Consider the following 20,120-nt stretch of genomic DNA (forward strand, 5'->3'; position numbering starts at 1 on the left):
TCTGTTGGCTATGACAACCTGCTTTAACTGTGTATTTAAAATACTACTGTGCAATATGCCAAATATAAAGATGCATATTTGCATCTTGCCCAACACATTTACTCTTGTGGGCTTTGTCAGATCATTTTGGCACAAAGATTACAGAGCCAGGGTTTCCCCATGGGAAACACCTTTAATTCCCTGAAGTAAGGATTCGGGAAATGATGACGAGACTTTTTCAGTTGCCACATGTATAAAAAGGGATAATGGTTATCACCAAGGAAACAGAGACCTCCCAGCATAGAAGTGTGAATTTATCAAATCAAACAAATTTTAAATACTAGACACTGAAGAAAATAATTTAAAGCGTGATATATAATTAAATTTAAAAATTGATATATGAGATGCAACACAATTGAGCTGATTCTCCCATCCATGGACATTTAGGTTGTTTCCAATTTTTCACTACTATAAAATGATGTCACAGATCTATAAATATTAATATGAAAAAAAGGTTTGCTCTATAGTGTTAATGGGAAAAAAAGCAGGTTATAAAATGGCATTTAGAGTCTGCTGTCTTTTTTTGGTGAAAAACATATGCAACTTTGAACAGATGTTTATTAAAGCACTTATTTCAGTGAATTGTTAGTATCTGAAAATGCAGACGTCTATTTCCCTGTCTAGGCTGAGTTCCTGCAGGGTGGAAACTGCTTATTCATATACACTCTACAAGTATTTGTTGAATGAAATAGAATATTTTCCATTTCTAGAATGTGCAAGATAATGATTAAGTTCCGATTTTGTGAGAAAATATGCCCTGCTTTCCTCTGAGCTAAACTTTCAACCAGGGGAGAGAGAGGCAGAGACTTTTAAGGGACTAGGATTTGGGGCAGATATTTTGGGTTTGAAAGGTGGGATTTACATCATTTGGTCTCATTCCTTTTAGTAAAGGCAGAAGAATGGCCATTTACTGAAGGAATGGAGTGGAAAATAAATAACTGAACCCTCCGGAAAAAAAGACAAAGTTTTATACAAGGTATGTTTAAAAGAATTTTGGAAGAATTGTGACGGCCCAGTTGACATTGTTGACTCTGGGGTCTCAAAAATCCCCAGTGGTCATGATACAGATAATTAAAAGATCTTTTGTGCCAAAATAAAGCCAGAGAAGGGAAATAGCAAACTGTATGGACACTGGGTGTGGCATCCTCCCAGCCTGCTTTCCTGGCCCCTGCCCACATCGCCCCGTCTGAGATGGCACGGGTACCTGGGGGATGTAGAAGAGCCCCAGCAGGTTTGCCACCGCTGTGGAGATGCCTGAGCCAGTTGCTCCCACCACCGCAATAGTAGAGGGGATGTGCTCTGAGCAGTTGCAGAACTCATCAAGGTTCAAAGAATCGATTTTGTTCTGGGCCACAAAACTCAGGGTGGCTTCCAGGGCTTTAGAAACAGTGTTGCAAGTGTCGAATATCCTGTATCCCAGGGTCATGTTGGGAAGAAGGGCCGGGCTGCTGTTTATTTCCTCTATGGCAAATATCATAGCTTGTAGCCAGCGAAATCCTCGGAAATTATACCTGGAAGAAAGAAATGGAAGAAAGCAAGAGGCTTTCTGGTCAACTTCTTTAGAGTACAGACTGGGCAAAGCTGGTTTGAACCTGGTTTCATTACTCTGGTTTCATGACGTTGTGTTTTTTGAGACTCAAAGTCCTCTCTGTAAAATGGGGATAACACCTACTTCAGAGGGTGGCTGTGAACATGAGATAATTATGCAAAATTCTCAGCATGGTGCCTCACACAGAGTTAGGGACCAATAATAACAAGGATTGTGGTTAGTAATAGAATGAATCATTTGTATCTGCCTCATCCAACAAAGAATTTGAAATAACTGATATGAGGTACTTTAGTAAAAGTAATACAGAGATTAAAAAAAAAAAAGGACCAGGGAAAATATAAATAGATTAGGAGTTGAATACATAAGAAGCTAAAAATAACTTCAGATTTGCAGAGTCACAAATTTAAACCGACATTCCTGCAGGTTGAAGAGGAAAGGGAAATGAGTGATATCATCTTCATAAACAAACAAGCAAACAAATATTATGCATAGGAAGGCTGTTCACAAACAGTGGTCACTTCTGGGTGGTAGAATGATGAGTTTTAAAATTGTGTGCTTTTGTCTTTATACTTTCTATTTTAAAAAATAAGCATGCATTGCTTTTCAAAGAACATTATTTTAAATAAAAATCAAGCAAATTAACAAAGAGAAAAGGGTCAGTGACATAGTTTTCACTCTTCCAGGACACAGCACATAGTGAGAGCTTGATAAATGTTCTGAATCAGTGTATCAGCGCCCAGAGAAGAAAACCTAACAACTCTGCAGGTTCTCTCTTTGTATCTTGGGTTTCAAGACTTGAACTCAAAGGCAGGGGGAAAGAAATACAAGCTGTTATACTTCACTGTATCAGTCAGGTTCCTAAAGGTCCTGGTCTAACTTTTAATGTGACATTTTCTCTTAGTCATTTTCTTCATGTTTCCTTCATTTATTTATTTTTTTTAAACCTGCAAAGTTATGAAGATCTATTTCAGAATATTTCATTACCTAAAACATGTATACTGCTAAACTGATTTTCCTATCTTGCTTTAATACAATTAAAATATATATATATATTATTTCAGAACAAGCTCTTGCTTGATCTCAGGTAAGTAAGTGGCACCTGCACAACTCTGTCCAGCAAAGGAACAAGAAAAAGGATATTTGTCCACATGGTTATGTGAAGGATATAAACAGCATCAGTGAAATTCTACACTTAGTTTTTCTGCACTCATAAAAAACTGTGAAAATGTTATCTAATTTGTGAGCCCTCATTAGAACACGAGCAGAAATCCAGTTTTGTTGGAATGATTCTAGTTTTCATTTTCATTTTCTAGGTATCAGGAAGACCAAGGGAAAGTGCTGGATCCCTTCTGGAAGTTGCAAATCTCAAGAGAAAGTGCTCTTCTCTCTCTGAAGATGGGTCAAGCCTTGAGGTGCACTAATGGTCTCTGATGTCCAGATTAAGGGAGGTGATATACAGCCCTCTGTACTCTGCAGAAGTCAGATACTATTTGAAGGAATTGTACCTAGTGTTAGATGCCATATTCTAAGAGTCATGATAAATTAGGGAACATCAGAGAGAGGGCATCCAGAATGGTGAGGGTCTGAAAATCATGTCATGAAACAGTTATTTAGAAAACTATTCGGTCTGGAAAAGAAATGATTCAAGGGGGCATGTTAGCTGTCTTCAAATGGCCGAAGAGAGAGTCCAGTGAGAGAGTTAAGATGGATTCTGTGTTTCTCTATCTATGTAGATGGATTCTGTGTTAGCAGGGGGATTTAAGCTTTCTATAAGAATTTCTAATGGGAGTGATTCCAAATGCTACGGACTGCATTTTGAAGATGCCCAGGTCATGCCAGCCACTGACGTTTCTTTCAGCTTTAAAATCCTTAAAAAAAATAAGAGTGAGGCAGCCAACACTCAGGTATTATGACCACTGGGGCACTTAAGGTCATTAGGAGATTTTACTACTCAGGTTTGCAAAACCTACAATAAATTTCTTTCTAGGTACTTGGTCTTCCATTAAGTAACACAGCCTCCAGGTGAACAATGATGACTCAGTTACCAAGTGACCAAGCACGTCTCCAACAGGCCATGGATTTTTCTATTCAGTATTTTTGACATTTTATTTTTGGAAAAATTTCTTTTAAAAGAATGAGGGGGGAATAATAAGCTTCAGCATGGTTACCAATCACCATTTTTGAAAACAGAGAACCAACTTTGAAAAAATTATTTTTGGTTTGGTACAGCTTTTCTCCAACCACCAGGAGGAGAAAAGACTCTCCAAGGTGGCTCCTGACCTTACCTGATACATTCCACAGACTCCGGCCTCGACTTTAGATCTTGATCTTTGGCTGCTACTCCAAAATGAATAGGAAAGAGCCCCCCGAGGATAATGTCCCCTTTCTTCTGGGCTCGCTGGTCAGGCCCATAGGCAGAAGTGCACCAGGTAAAAGCCAAGAAGATCCAACAGCAGCTATAAAATGCCATAGTTCTGCTTTCTCTCCAGGGGGAGGGACAAAGGTGCTGGTGGTCTGGGGGCCCCTGAGAACTTTCCCCCTTGGTGCGACTTACTCCCTGCGGTGGAGGCACATGTCTACAGAATTAGTAACAGAATGGAACTGTGGTGTTTGAGTTTCCACTTCTGCCCTCTCCATTGCAGACTAGTGAGGTAGGTGGTTCTTGAGTCTTCAGAAACCACATCATGCAGAGACTGCCTGTAGTACTTTCTAAAAACAAAAGAGAAACAAAATGAATTCAACTAAGCCTAAATCCCATGTTGTTATGATGACTGAAACAGAAGTGGCTCAGAATTTCCATTTAGAGAGGCTGAGGGGTAGCAGGTGGGGAGGGCATGGCTTAGCGCCTCATTTTTATAGCATTTCATGTAAGATACAGAAAATTTCAATTGTCCATATCAGAGAAGGACAATGTTCATTTTAAAGAGGCCACTGATAAGCTAAGGCCTTCACTGATGTTGCCACTGGATTTTAATCCCTTCATTCTTCCGTGTGAATAATGCACAGAATTGGCCTAGTGGTAGCAGTTCCTTGTATTATAATACTATTAATGCTATTTTATTCAGCATGTATGTTTGTATGGAAAATACAGAATGAGTCATATTTAAGTTTAAATCTGACTCCAAATCAAACAAAAATGTCAGAGAAGGCCACTTATTTTTATTTATTATTGTACTCCCCCCCCCCCCTTTCAGGGCCTCCTCATCCCAGATTTCTGGCTCCGTTTATAATATGATACTCTATAAACCTTTGAAGAATAGTTCTTATAAAGGATGCAGATAAATCAAGGGTTGGATTATGTTGTACCAAACTCTACAGCTGGATCTAGGGAATGGTCCTTCTGCTTTAGCATGATTATCCTAGTAGGAACTCTCTGCTCTTCTCACTCCACACTCTATCTCACCCACGCTGTGGGTCAATTACTAATTACCAGTTACATGCAAATGTTGACTAACTACACAGCCTCTCCTGAGGTTCAGGCCCAAGCACTGAACTGTCGACTGGACATCTCCACCTGGATGTCCCACAGGTGCTTCCAACTTGACAGACTCTAAACTCACCTTCCTCCCAACCTTGTTCCTCCTTCACTGTCTTCTTCCTCAGCAAACGACATGCCATCCACAAAGACACAAAATAAGGAATCCTCCTTACCTCCTCCCTCTTCTCATCATCATCCTTCATATTCAAACAACCACCAAGTCCTGTAGACTCTACTTCTTAAATCTCTTTGGAATCCATCCACACCTTCCCATTTCCAAGGCCATCTTAAGTACCCTGGCATTTCTTATTTGGGTTTATGCAACTATTTCCTAACTGGTCTTCCTGCCTTCAGTCTTGTCCCTTTGCAATCCACCTCTGCAAGTCTTTGGATGCCATGGAACAAGTGGTTTGAAGCACAGACTCTGGAGTTAAACCTGGCTTTGAATCACAGTTCCACTATTTCCTAACATATGACTTTGGGAAAGTCACTTAACCTCTGATCTCAATAAAATAATGCATGGAGAGCCATTAGCACAGTGTAACTAGTAAACTCACAGGAAATGCCAGCTGTAATGAATATCTTTCCAGCCTCACTCTTGCTAGTCTTCCCTTTGAACTCCATACTGCATGCACACTGAATTTCCTTTAGATCCTCAAGTTAGGCCTTTTTAAAAATTCTCAGACCTCACACATGCTGTTCCACCTCCTTGGTCCCTCTGGAAAACATCTACTTGTCTTTTAGCTTTCAGACGTCCATAACTGTGGGAGCATGGCTTGGTCAGCTGTGGGGTCGTTGTGTGAATGGAGAAAAGAACTCCTATGGGCCAGATACAACCTTGTACCAAGATGTCCAGCTTGGGGAGTGGAGCACAGGTTGGATTTCTACCCACACTAACCCCTCAGTTGTGCAGTGAGCAACTTTGAGGACTCCTTAAGGAGGCCTGCCCTGGACTCTCAGATTAGGTAGGTCCACCTGTTAAAGTCTTTTATATCTTGGATCTTGGAGTTCCACTCTTGGAAGACTGATCACACTTTGTTATAATTAGATACATAAATGTCTGATTCCAGACCCCAAGCTCTTAACCATTGTCATATGCTGCCCCTGCCCCTTAGGAAGGGGGCTCTTTCTCCAACAGCATTACAAGCAGAGGGTGCTGGGCCCCAGATGGAAGGAGCACCCCAGCAGACACTCAACAGTCACAGAACTGTTGAAATAACATCTGAACATCCATGACCGTCCTAGTTCTCTGACTCCAGTCCTGCTCTTAGATTTTTGGCTTCATTTCTTGACCTTGGTCATATATTCATTCATACATTTAATAAGTACACATGCTAAGGACTGGAAATACAAAGGTACCACACACATCATGTTCCCTGCCCTCAGGAGCTCCCCAGCCAGTGGGCAGAATTTACCTCAACATTCAGAAGTGAAAAAAATATATATAGTAACTTTGTTTGCAATGACTAAATTCAACTTTGCTCCCCAGTACTTAGCACAATGTCTGAAATAGTAACTGTTGAATAAATGCTGGTTGAATGCATGCACAAGGAAAGAAAATACTTTGGGAGGAGACAGAAACTAGCATTTATTGAACCAAGCATAGTGTCAGGTCCTTTAAACATCCAATGTATTTTAAACTTCACAATGGTAAAGAGGGCAATACAAATTCCACTTTTGAGATGGGGGACTGGATTACTCAAGTGAGAAATTCTGGCACTTGAATTAAGAAGGCCTCAAGAACTCAGAATATTAAGGAGTCCTGTGTGGTGTACTGAATTAGGAAAGGGAACATTATAACTGGCTAGGGGAAGTCACTGAGACCTGTTAGATTTTTCCTGTGAAAGATTAACTACTTGGAGAAGTTTATTAACTTCATTAGTCCATTCAAGAGAACATTCATGGCAAGAAGTAATAGATGAAGGGGAGATTTCGGGTCAATTTGTAGCAATTAACTCCTCGAGTCTAATGTAGTCCCCAAACCACCCTTTTTAGTCCAATTACCAGAGTCTAATTTGCTTTCAAAGCTAAGAATCATTCTAGATCCTCCCTGCCCCTTTCCTCCCATCTCCAATTACGCTGTCTTGTTAATTCTACCATCTCTCTCTACTCTGCCTTCCCTTTTCCATTCTTGTTGCCACTGCCTTTGCCAGACTCCCATTGCCCCCACCAACTTCCTTATTGCAAAAGCTTTCTTTTCTTTCTACCTCACTCCTCCTACCCACTAGATATCGACAATCACAGCAGTACCAAGCATGACCCTAGCACAGTGGATTAATTATTGGGTTCATCACTGTGACTTCAGCTTGCAACAATTAGAATACAAAAGTTCTCGAATAATCACTAACATTTCAGTTTTAGGATCTATGGTAGAGGTTTTAAATTGTATCCCTTGTACCACACTCCTTTTATGGCACAGTAAAATAGTTTTTAGCTGGACAACGTTGTCCAGAATAAAGACTACTTTCTCCAACTTCTTTTTATAATTATATGTGGTTATATGACTATGTTTTGGCCAGTGGGATGTAAGCTGAAGTGCCCCGAGGCAGCTTCTAGGAAACTTTGCTTAAGAGACAGTTGGCGTTTGTTCTTTCATCTGCCTTCCTCCATTCTGCTGCATGGAGGTGGGTGTGACAGCTGGAGGCCGTATTGAACCATGAGCATATCCCAGGGAATGATGGTACCATGAGCTGAGGATTTCATGGAGCAGCAGCTCTATATCAGGCTGTTCCTGGACTTTTACATGACAGAGAAAACAAGCTTCTAGCTTGTTTAAGCCACTGTTGTATTTTTCTCACTGCAGTTATATTAAGAGTATCTATCCAAGAGTCACAAATAAACTCATTTGTTCTCTTTATTGTAAGTTCATTTCATTTAAATCATATATAATCATGTTTACCCTCCTGCAAAAAGTATCGCAAATACAAGCTGAAGCTAGTATTTGTTCTTTATCTCAATGGCAGATATGTTAGGGAGAAGAAATGACCCGTGGAACAGCTGGTTTTACATTTAGAACGTCCTTGAAATCACGAGGAGTGTTTCAGTACTGACAGGTGATTGATTGATCATTGAGCTCCTCATCCAAGAGACTTGGAATGGGAGGTCAGAGCAGACTGGTCTCTGGTTCCATAGGTTCATGAACTTCTGAATTCATGCAACTATTTATTCATTCAAGAAACATTGATTGAGCTCCTCTATTTGCTAGACACTAGGGAGTGCAAGGTACTGAGGAAAGAAAGTTGAGACTGTCGCCTTCAATGTGCTCATGGTTTAAAAGGAGACAGGAAGATGTATTATAATTACAGTGATACAGAAGCTAGGAAGAGGCATGAACTAAGCATTGAGAAAGTACAAAGGGAGGAGTGACATTCTTTCTGGTGACAGCCAGGAGAGTGAATTAACTCAAGGTGGGGACTGCAAGCTTCATGAGGGTAGGGCCCGTCTCTTTTTCTCATTGTAGCCTGGCACCAAGCACAGTGCCTAGAGCTTAGTAGATTCTCCACAGATATTTGCTGAATGAATGAATAAAGCATAACCAGTAAAAACCAGGGGCTGGTCGGGCAATTCTAGGACAGAACAGGGAAGGGGTCACCCCACAAGACTGAAGGTTCCCAAGGGCAGGGGCCTCATCATGCTCACAGTTGCATCCCCAGCATGGAACAAGGAACCTGGTACTGAATGGATGCTCAAAAAAATCTGTTGACCTTGCATTTGTCCAAAAAGTTGGATGGCTCATCCAAGTTCCAGAGTTAAGGACAAATTAACACAGGATAGCAAGGCAAGGTTAGGGTCAACACAGTAATACTTCAGTGCTCATCAAAGTAAAAACCCTGGCTCTTGCCCCTTGGCTTTAACATTTCTGGAAATTGTGTAACTCTAGAGCAGAATGATTTTGCCCACATTTCAACTAGAGAAAAGAGAGGCATAGATCTTCTGAACATAAAACCACTCTTGTAAATTAGAAGCACAGCAAGCTCAGAAGCTACAATTTCTCAATTCCTAGGCTGCAGAAATAAAAATTCTAGGTTGCCTAGAAAAAAGGTGGAAACCAAAATTGATTTCCAATAGAGATCATTTATCATTTATCTTCGTAGGGTGAGTACACTGATTTGTCTCCGGTTTACTGTACTGTGATCTTTGCCCTCTTTCGTCACTCTGATCATAAAGAATACTAACAGTAAGGCGTGAAGCCACCACTGCAGAAAGGTGAAACGTGTATGTTTTAATGAGGGTGAACAGGGAGAAACCTGAGAAAGTTCAACCAATAATCACAAAACCCCACGTAGCTGGCTCTGGTTACAGCTTTCTTTACCTCTTGCTGAGGACACATCCACAACGTGGGTTATTCTGTGCACCTGGTACACATTTGCCAAAGAATTAGGGACATCTCAACTGTCATCACAAATGTGACCATCCTCAGTTCTGTGTCAGACTTCATTCTTTCTCTATTAAAGCAAGGGGCATCTTGTTTTACAATGAGGGCCCTCTTTCAGCACTGGGGGAGCACAAACTGCCAGGTCACACTCGGCTGCCTCCCTCCAGCCCTGCTTGCTGCCCGCCCGCCAGCTGCACAGGGTCTTACCCTCCATCTCCCTGACGACAGGTGTGACTTTTGGAGAGTCCATGCCTCATTTAGCTCTGGTAATGGCTTAACTGAGTCGGAAAAATGCAAGGACAGGAGCGTGATAAAAACCAGCTGAGTTGGGTCCCCGTTAGTCATTGGAAAAAGCTATCAGGGAAGGGAGGTGAAAGGATGAACGAGAATGGGGAGGAGCAGCACGGGGGGCGCCGAGCAAAGTGGGGCAAAGAGCCGAGACAAAGCAAATAAAGAAGACAAATAGGAGAGGAAACGAACATTCATTAATGTTGTACTATGAGCTCCTTGACGCAGGGCCTGGTCTGTCCCTTTCGTGGCCTGGGACCTGGGGGGGCTCCGTAAAGGACTGAATATGTGTGGAGTGCCCATGGCATGATATACTGTCTTAGAAGTTTATGAAACTATTGCAAGAAGAAAGAAAGTGACAGAAGAAGAAAAAAGAAATAGAATGGGTGTTGAGGGGGGTGAACAATTAAGGTTAAAAAATGACAAGAAATGCTCATTTCTCCGGTCCAGGATCTTGTGAGTTGAAAGTAAGTGGACACTGGCTTTGGGCGTTAACATTACTAATGCAGGGAGGTCCAGGACTGAGTGAGTTCTTTGGGACATGGGACACGAGTTACGAAATTCCTTGGCCTGGAACATTTCCCTTAAGTAAGCTCTGCTGATGGATATGTGGATACCCACAGACTTAATGAAACGGTTCAGGTGAAAAGCAAAGACATGCAAGTCATGTTTTTATAAAGAAAAATGCCAGAGCTTCAAGTCCTACGTGAAAGCAATGTTTCTGTGGAATAACATCCTCAGTATTTCCTTTCAAAATCGCAAGGAACCCTGACTACCCAGGCTGGCGTTTCTCAGCCTGGTGTCCCAAGACGTACCACCACAAGGTATTCTCATGTAAGGTAAGTTTGGGGATTGATGTGTACTCTGTGCCAAAGGGCACATTCATCTCCCAAAGGCTCTGATAAGTCCTGCAGTAAAGAAAACTGCTTCACTTTAACCCACTCATTCCCAAAGTTATTTTGGCCTGGGACACTTTTCTCCCTGCAGGACACTTGTTACAGTGCTGTGAAATACAGGCTTGGGAAGTGCTCACCTCGTGGAAAGCATAAATCCCTTCACCCGAGCCTCTCCCAGTCTCTCTGCATGCATTTTTGAATGGAGAGGTATGTCTGCCTCTCACTGGACCTAACATTTTTTGTAACCCCAGCTATGAAGTTCCAAAGGGTAGTACCAGAAAGAAGGAAGGACTGAGGTGGGTTAGGTGAATGCTGATGCATTCTGCCATCATTCTCTGGTCTCAGGCATGTATGCCCTCTCTCTTCTCCTGAGGGAGTTTCTGCTATACTCAATAAGTTTGCACACTGAGCCCTTCTCTCTCCTACTTGTAGCTCTTCTGGCCTCGCATTGTGTCCCCCTACAAGGACATTGGAACATGCAGTGGAGTGCTGGCAAACCAGCTCTCTGAAGGCAAAAAGAAAAAACAAACAAAAACAAACCCCCAAATGCCCTGATTTGTAGTGTTTGCTGAATACTCCCACCACGGCTAATTTCAAGCTACCAATGGTTTAACAGCCAACTTGCAAAAATCCTTGATATTTAACCATTGGCTCTTGAGAACCGCTAGAACCTATTGCAGCATACCACTGGGACACATCTCTAAGTAAATGGAATCCTGGTCTTTGGAAAAACTGCCCAAATTACTTTATGGGCATTGTGAATCTTTTATCTCCTCCTGTTTCCATCTCTGCTCCAACTGTTAGGAAGCTGCAAGCCAAATTTGTGGCCCAGCTCTAGCTAAGATAGAAACCAAAAGTGTGCATTTTTGTGTTCTCATATTACTTATAGTATTACTTTTTATTTCTTACTGCTCTTATTTCACTCCAATTTCCTCACCATGTTAAATCTTTCATTTTTATAAACAGTGATAGGGATATAAACACACACACAAACAAACAAATGCATAAATCTAGAGTTTTGCTGCAGGCAATTGTGTCCACAGGTGAAACTCCCTGTGTAATTAGGAGGAAGGGGCCTGGGAAAGTCACTTTTGCCTCATTAACTGAGTGGGTAGATTTAAACAGACCATTTGGGACACCAGGTCATTAGTTTAAAATACAGAATTTTAGAGGTAAAAGGGACCTGGAAAGTTTATCTGGTTCACCCTGAAGGCTTCTGACACATTGATGTTTGGATTGTGGTGGCCAATTTTATCATAGTAGGAATTGGAACTCAGAACTCATTGAAAAAACTGTGTGAGGTTTAGTAATGAAAAGGAAGTCATTTTCTTTTTTTTCTGATTTGTCAGAGCACCCTAGTGTGTTTTAGTATTATTTTAGGTCTTCAGAAGATTAAACTTACTTTCAATTATAGCCTAAAATCTATTATGGGAATTCTCGTAGTTTTAATGGACCTCAGGTGCACAAATTGGATTAATCATAATCCTTGGTTGGTGACATATCCTTATCATTGGCCCATGCCTGGTCCTTTTTTATTTCTTTATTATTATTATTATTATTATTAAATTTTTTTCTGTTCTTATATCTTTCCCATTTTTTCATCAGAGTTTTGGTCCTTTTCCCCTCAAATTTTAAGAGTTCTTTATATATTATGGTTTAGCCCTTTATCTGTGATACATGCTGTAAATGTTTTCTTCTAATTTGGCAGCTCTTCTTTGACTTTACCTTACTATGCAATTTTTAAAAACATTATTATGTAGTCAAATTTATGAATTATTTCTTTTATTGCCACTGGATTTTGAGTCAGTGTTAGAAAGCTTCTCCTTACACTGAGTTTATAGAGGAATTCACCATATTTTCTAGTTTATTAAATTATTTTCTATCTTTTTTTTTTTACATTTAGTTTCCTAATCAGTGTGAGTTTATTTTTGTGTATGGTGTGAGGTATGGATCTAATTTTATCTTTTTTCCAAGTGGCTGCCTCGTTGTGCCAGCAATGTTTATTAAAAAGCCCATCTTTGCTTCCATGATTTAAGATGCCACGTTTATTATTTCCATATTTACTCAGATCTAGTTCAGGTCCTTCTATTCTATTCTACTGGTCTGTACATCTATTCTTGTGGCAGTAGTACCCCGTTTTCATTATGGGAACTTATAGTATGGTTTAATACCTGGTGGACTAGTCCAGCTTTTTAGCTTTTATTTCTTAGTGTGTTCCTGGCTATTCCTGCAGGTTTCTTTTTCCTTATGAACTTGAGCATGAACTTGTCTAGGTCCCTAAATATTTTTATTGGAATTGTGTTACATCTTTATGATGAGGAATCTTCCTAAGAACAGAAATGCCTTTCCTTTTGTTCAAGTCTAATTTTGTGTCTTTCGAGAGTGTTTCATCTTTTAGGTTTTGCACATTTTTGTCAAGTTTATTCCTAGGTATTTAATCACCTTTGTTATTATTATAAATGGGGCTTTCTTACCATTATCTCCTCTAGCTGGTCATTGTTTGTGTCTATGAAAGCTATTGAGTTTTGTATGTTAATTATATATCCTGATACCTTACTGAGTTCTTTTATCATTTAAACTAGCTTTATTGTTCATTGATTCTCTAGTATTTTCTACAAATATTATTTCTTTTTTAATTGAGATAAAATTGACATATAACATTATATTAGTTTCAGGTTTACAACATAATGATTCGACATTTTTATATATTGTGAAATGGTCACACAATAAGTTTAGTTAACACCGTACATAGTCAAAAGCTTCTTTTTCTTGTGATGAAATTTTAAGATCTACTTTCTTATCAACTTTCAAATATACAGTACAGTATTATTAACTATAGTCACCATGCTGTACATTACATCCCCATGACTTATTTATTTTATAACTGGAAGATTGTACCTTTTTACCAACTTCACCCACTTTTATTTCTCTATTTCTAAGTTATTTTTAATAACGAATAAGCACCTGTGACTCTACCGTCCAAAACAAAGAACGTCAGTAGTACCCTATGTTCCCCTCTTGCATTCTGTTCTCCTGCCTCCCTCCCACCAAAGAAGCCATCATCCTGAGCCATGTGTTCATCATTTCTTTGCTTTCCTCCCCACCCCCCATAACACCTGCTTAAAAATTTTTTTTAATTGTAATGAAGACTCGGAGGATACACATCAAAATGATAAGAATGATTAGATCTCAGTGATGGAATTATGTATTTCTTCCTTGTTTTGTTCTTTGAAAAAAAAGTATTATTTTAAAATCAGAAGATGTTATTGTAAAATGTTATTTAAAATGATGGCAATATAAATAGACATAAACATTAAACAAGAAGGAAAAATTGTAAAAAAAGAGATTTTACTGTCTACTCATACTATAGATACTCTGAAATATATATTGAAAAATATGCTTATGGATGCTTCTTACTTCTTCATATCCTCCATCCTTTTTTTCCCCTTACTTTTACCTCACCTTTTTTTCCCTCTCTCTCTTAAAATAAACTTTTAATTGACATATAAGACATCAGACCTGTGCACAAATCATAAGAGAATTTTCACAATGTAAACACATCCATGTAGGCAGCATCCAGATCCAGAAAAGAACCAAAATCCCTGAGGCCTCACTCATGATTCTTCCCAGTCACTACCCTTCACCCAAGGTAACCAGCAGCCTGACCTCTATCATTACCAATCAGTGTCCCATGTTTTCGAACTTTGGATAAATGGAATTACATAATATATACTTTTTTGTGTCTGCCTTCTTTTGTCCAAAATTATGTTGCAAGATTCATCTGTATTGTTGTGTGTAACCATAGTTTGTTTTTCTCACTGTTATATAGAATTTTATATGATTATATCAAACATTTTCCACCTCCCTGTTAATGAACTGTTTGGGGTTTTAATGAATGGTGCTTCTATGAACATTCTTGAACATGTCTTTTGGTGAAATATGTTGAGTACATACCTCGAAGTGGAAATGCTGGGTCATAGAGTTTGTGTATGTTTAGCTCCAGTAGATACTGCCAAAAAGTTTTTTACATGGTTGTAACTAGTTTATCTTCCCATCAGCAGTAATATAAGAATTTCCATTAATCCATCTTTGCCCACCCTTGGTATTGCCAGTCTTTTTGATTGTAGTCATCTCTTGCTTTCCTTTTATATAGATATATTGTATCTACCTGTATTCCTAAAAAGTATTTTAAAAATTTTTAGTTGTTTTAAACTTTATACAAGTGTATCATGCTGCAGTCTTTCGAGACATTTTTCACTTAATATTATATTAATAAGATTTGCCTATGTTACTCTGTTTTACTATAGTTCATCATTTGATTGCTGTATAATAGTCCACTGTGTGAATATATCACACTTTATGCATGCACTTTCCCACTGATGGGTATTTGGCCTGTTTCAATGACATGGCAATTCTTTCCTTCAAGTTTGCTCCAGGACTGTTCGGGAATCTTGCAAGAGCTCTATGAACTTCTAAAGGCACTTAAAATGGATAACTGCTATTAGCTTCTTGCACATTTGCAAGGCCAAAATGACATGCCCCAGTGTTTTAATCATGCTGTTTTAAAGAAGATTTTTTTCCTCAAAGTTAATGAAAATCACATACATTGGGTTGGCCAAAAAGTTCTTTCAGGTTTTTCCATAACATCTTACAGAAAAACCTGAATGAACTTTTTGGCCAACCTAATATTTTAAAAATCAGGGCCATTTCCTCTTGCTTACTTTACCACTGCAATGAAAGACCAGAGGCAGAAAACTCTCATTCATTTAAAGGTAGAATAGAGTGGTCTTCATTGTTTTCCAGGCTTAACAACCCAAATTTCTTTCAAATGTTTCTGCTTAGGGCTATTTCATATTTTCTAGAGATATACGCTAATATCCCATGGACTTTCTCTAACTCCTTTATGTCATTTTTTTAGAGTATGCTAACAAAAATTGGTACCATGTTTGAGACTGACGTAAGGTTGGGAGGCATCATGTCCCAGCCCTTCCATGACTGTGTTTTGTTGCCTTTTGCCCGTAACTCCATAATTTGGCTGACTCACATCCACATTCTGGTCATTTAGGTCCTCTTCATTTATATACATTTGCTTGAACAGTCCAATCTGAACTTGTATTTGTATTTTTTAAATCCCCAAATATATCACGGTGCAATTGTTGAATTTGCATTTTATTACTGAAGAACTATAGCCCCCTGTTAAATTCATTTTGGATTTTGTTCCCATTTTTGAAGGACCATGTCTCCCTGTCAGAAAATGTCAGCAAAAAATTTAAGGATTTATCAACTGGCCTCTCCAGCATAGCGCAGGAGAATCGTGAGCCATCATTTAAAAAATAAATCCTGCAATATGCCACCTTCCATTGCCCCTATGAGAAGATGCTCCATTGCTAATGACATCTGCAGCTGTTCTGGAGGAAGCCTGTCTCAAAGTAATAAGCCTTCCCCAAATAAATCCCATGTATGTTTTCTATAAGCCTGACTTTGAAGCTGGATTATCCAACACACCCTCACACATGGTGGAAACCCAACCAATTGATTTTCTGTAATGTGGTACCCCTCAGATAGAAATGTGACGGTATAAAGAGCCTCATATCTGTCAGGCTGGGTACAGGGCGAAGTGAGGTCCCTGCATCAGCAGCAGTACCTGGGAACTTGTTAGAAATGCGAGTTCTTGGTCCTACCCCAACCTACTGAATTAGAAATTCTGGGGGTGGGACCAAGCAACCTGTGTTTTAACAAGCCCTCTGGATGAATCTAATGTACACTCAATTTTGAGAACCACTGCACTAGCTCGGGTTAGTAGTCTGGTCTTGGCCCTGAAAAATCTGTTTCCTAAAAATGATCTTCAAAATGAACGTTTTTTTTTTTTTTTCCCTAATACTATGACTCTCCCCCCCCCCCCCACCCCTGAGCATAACCTAGCAAAACAGAAATGCACAGGAACACAACAGTTTCCTGTCAATGTCAATTCATTCTTCAGATTCCTTGAAATTTTTCTCATGCAATAATTGCTAACATTTTATGACACTAGTTTTCCAGGAAACACTGTTCAGAAATCATTGCTCCATTGCTAGGGTAACTTTCTGAATCTATAATCAGTATGCATATTCTGTGAACTACAGAAAATGCCCATTTACCATAGACCAGCCACTTCTTGCCTTTTCTCCCAGAGAAATGGAGGGGATTTACCTATCTGGTTACCATTCTCTTCTACCTTTCCCTGGCAGATGCTTTACCCCAAGCCTGCTGGAGGCTCTACCACTATAATTTTTTTTATAGTAGAGTAAAAAAAGGATTCTGAAATCTTGGGGCCTCTATATAAACGTACAGTCTGATTGCAAGTAAATAATACAACGGGCTACAGTAAAAATGCTGAGGTGTTGCAAGGAGGTGGAGGATTAATTTGATGATCTTATTCCAACGTCGTCTTTCCTGCGATCGCTATCTGGACATGCGGGTGTGCTTGAAAGGACAGCGTGCAGCCAGGAGCCCTTCACACCCCTAAACCAGAGAAAGGTCCTGGAGTCTGAAGCTGCTATTGCATCATTATCTAAAATGTTAGAAGAGAATATAGAGAAGACTGACATGAAAAAGTGTATAAAGCTAAGATAGTTCAGAGAGTTCTTATACATATATAGTATTCTCGGGGGGGGGGGTGGGAGGCAGAGAGGGTATATGAATCTAGCTGAGATTCAGCTGATGAAAACTATGGCTGCTCGTCCCAGAAAAATGCACATCTGCACAAGATTCTAAATGTCTCAGGGGTTTCATGTACCTGAAAAACAAGGTTATGTGACTTGCCCACAGAGGTAGAGCTAGAATAGAAGGCTTGTTTCCTCATTCCTCATGTAGTATCCTTTCCCTTATGACAAAATGTTTATTTCATCATGAGCGGCAACAGGGCAGAACCTTTGAAGGTACGGGCTCTGGATGAACCTGGGGTTCAAATCTCTGCTTCGACAACCACTAGTTGGTGACTTGGGGCAAGTTGTTTAATTTCTGTGACTTTGTTTCCTCATCTGTATAACAATACAGGAATAACAATAGCAGGTTTGCTTATATTAAAATACTTGTAAGAACTTGGCATAGAGCCTAGCACATAGTAAATGCTCAAGAAACTTAGTTCTTATGTGATGAGGATAGTGACGCCCCACTTGAATTGAGCAGAACTGTCAGTTTGCCACTTCCCTCTGGTCCTAGAACACACCTGGTTTAGTTCACCTGCAGCATGGCTACCTTCAAACAGCAAGTGTATGATGACGAGACAGGACTGCTTCAGAAAGCCAGGCAAGCCACCCGACAGCTAGGTTAGAGAAATGGAACCCTCCCAGATGCAGTTAGCATCCTGTCCACAGGGTGGATGAGATTAGCTGTGTGACACACTCTTACATGGGATCATGATCAAAACATTCGCTGACATCTCTAAGGTGACACAGGCCAGATGGCGACATTCAGAAAGCTGCAGAAAGTCTGAAGTGACGGCAAGCAGAACAAGCAAGGAAAGTCTGCTGTAGATTCCACAGGGAGGGATGGGTTTCAGGTTCCAAATGTGCAAACCCAACAATTTGACAGGTCAATGCAACAGCTTGGAAGCCTGCCAGTGAAGAAACCAAGAGAAAGCCCTCGGGCTTAAGAAACCTGGCAGAGGAGACCGTGGCCTAGAAGCAGTCTGGAGACCGTGGTTCTAGTCTCGGCTTTGCCACTGCCCCTTGGGACCAGCTGCTGTCCTTTTCTGGGCGTCGGTCTTTTCATCTGTAAGTGGGCCGGAGTTGAGCAGCGCGGGGTTCGTGGGTCCTGCGAGGACCTGTCTATGCAGGCAGAGCCTCAGTGACGGCTGGGCTTAGAAGTGGACACTCTTCCTGTCCCCTCCCCTCGGCTCGTGGGTGAGAGGGTCTCCTTCCTCCTTCCTACCCACCGCCCATCTCCTGGGGGCTCAGCCACCGTCCTGCGGCCAGGGGCGCCGTGCAGGGAGAGAAGGGCTCTCCCCGGACGCGGGCTCCTTTCTCCGCCGTCAGCAGCCAGCCGGCCTTTCCGCCTGCGCGTCCATGCCCACATCCGCCGCGGGGCTGGCTGTGCTGGAGCAGAAAGATTGAAGATCGATTTTCAGCCCCAACCCGGCCGTGGCGTCAGCAGGGAAGAGAGATTGTTTTGACTTGTGATGCATGGGGCTAGAGGAGGGGCCCTCTGGCCTCGGGCGCCGGCTCCACGGCGTGGGGATGCTGCCTTTGAGCCTTCCTGGTCCAGGCCGGCCATTCCTCCGAAGGGCCGCCCCTGCGCGCCCCTGCTGGGCTCGGAGCATCCCGGCCCAGGGTGCTAGCTCCTCCAGGGGTTATTGGTAACTTAAGACCAGCGACATACTCGAAGCAGAATGAATACGTAATTAGAATCCAGTAATGCCTGGGCCAGAAGGCATCTCGGAATACTTTTAGCTTAAATCTCCCATTTACAAAAGGGTAAACTGAGGCTCAGAGAGGGGAAGCAGCTTGCCAAGGTCACATGGCCAGCCTCTAGCAGTGCTAGGAGTAGGATGTGAATGTCTCTCACTCCATAGAGCTTACTTAGGTAAGGAATGGAAGATTTTCGAAAATTTTTTAGTGTACAAACTTTTTACAAAAGAAAATAAAACAATGGAAATGATGAAATAATTCATATTTTAAGGCATGACAAGAAAAATTTAAACATAAAAATTTTCTCTGCCCATTTTGGCCTCCCCCCTCCTCTCTATTGTGCATTATGCCTTAACTAGACCTCCCCAATGGCAGAAATACCTGCTCAGCTATAAAAGTTAAGTTTTCTTCTTCTGGTGCCAGCGCTGTAGCTCCCCAGAAGGTAACATTCCTTTCTCAATCCCGTAAGGATGACCTTACAGGTCACAATGTAAGGTCACAATGACTTGCATGTGCAGACATCTTTGGTGAACGTTATGTACAAATGCCAACGTATTATTTCCTTAAAGATATTAATTGGTGCAGACTGGTCAGCTGACCTGGGAAGATACTGGGCCGCACCTAATGGAAGTTCTTAGCTTAAATACTTATTTATGACCTTATTAATGTTACTAGCTATATTACTTGTATTCTGCCTATTTTATAAGATTACTGTTTCTTGCATTACCAAATGTGTGACTGAGCCTCCGATAAAATTAACAACTAGGTGACTTGAAACAATTGACCAAATATATAGTCCTATAAGATCAATGATTTTAACAGTGTAACTCCAGATACGGGAAGAAGCAATAAGAGGGAAGCATTTCCTGGACCACAAGAGACTAGTAAGACAGGCAATCCAGAGGCTTTTGGGCACTGTTAACAGGGCCTAGTCCAATGACAGCACATTGAGTGGCCTATCAACAAAATCCTCACCTGACCTGGGAATGAGCATTCCTAGTGCCCTGGAACAAACTGGTCGCGAAATGCCTCCCAAATCTTGGTCAAAATTAAGACTGAAAGGGAAGGGATTATAAAATAATGTTGCCTGACCTCTTGTTCTATATGA

At 40.8% G+C, this 20,120-nt stretch overlaps 1 protein-coding gene across 3 annotated transcripts in view; it reads right to left on the reverse strand.

The window, feature by feature from the left end:
* Positions 1-20,120, reverse strand: part of CASR (calcium sensing receptor) — an 85,821-nt gene that overhangs the window by 33,050 nt on the left and 32,651 nt on the right. For all 3 annotated transcript variants that reach the window (XM_007175611.2, XM_007175609.2, XM_007175610.2), the window contains exons 2-3: positions 3,874-4,297; positions 1,244-1,550 (exon numbers count right to left, since the gene is read on the reverse strand). In XM_007175611.2, coding sequence (XP_007175673.1) covers positions 1,244-1,550; positions 3,874-4,058 — 492 coding nt within the window. In that variant the 5' untranslated portion in view covers positions 4,059-4,297. The remainder of the gene's footprint in view (positions 1-1,243; positions 1,551-3,873; positions 4,298-20,120) is intronic.

Source organism: Balaenoptera acutorostrata, chromosome 4 (genome assembly GCF_949987535.1).
Source record: "Balaenoptera acutorostrata chromosome 4, mBalAcu1.1, whole genome shotgun sequence".
Classification (NCBI taxonomy): domain Eukaryota; kingdom Metazoa; phylum Chordata; class Mammalia; order Artiodactyla; family Balaenopteridae; genus Balaenoptera; species Balaenoptera acutorostrata.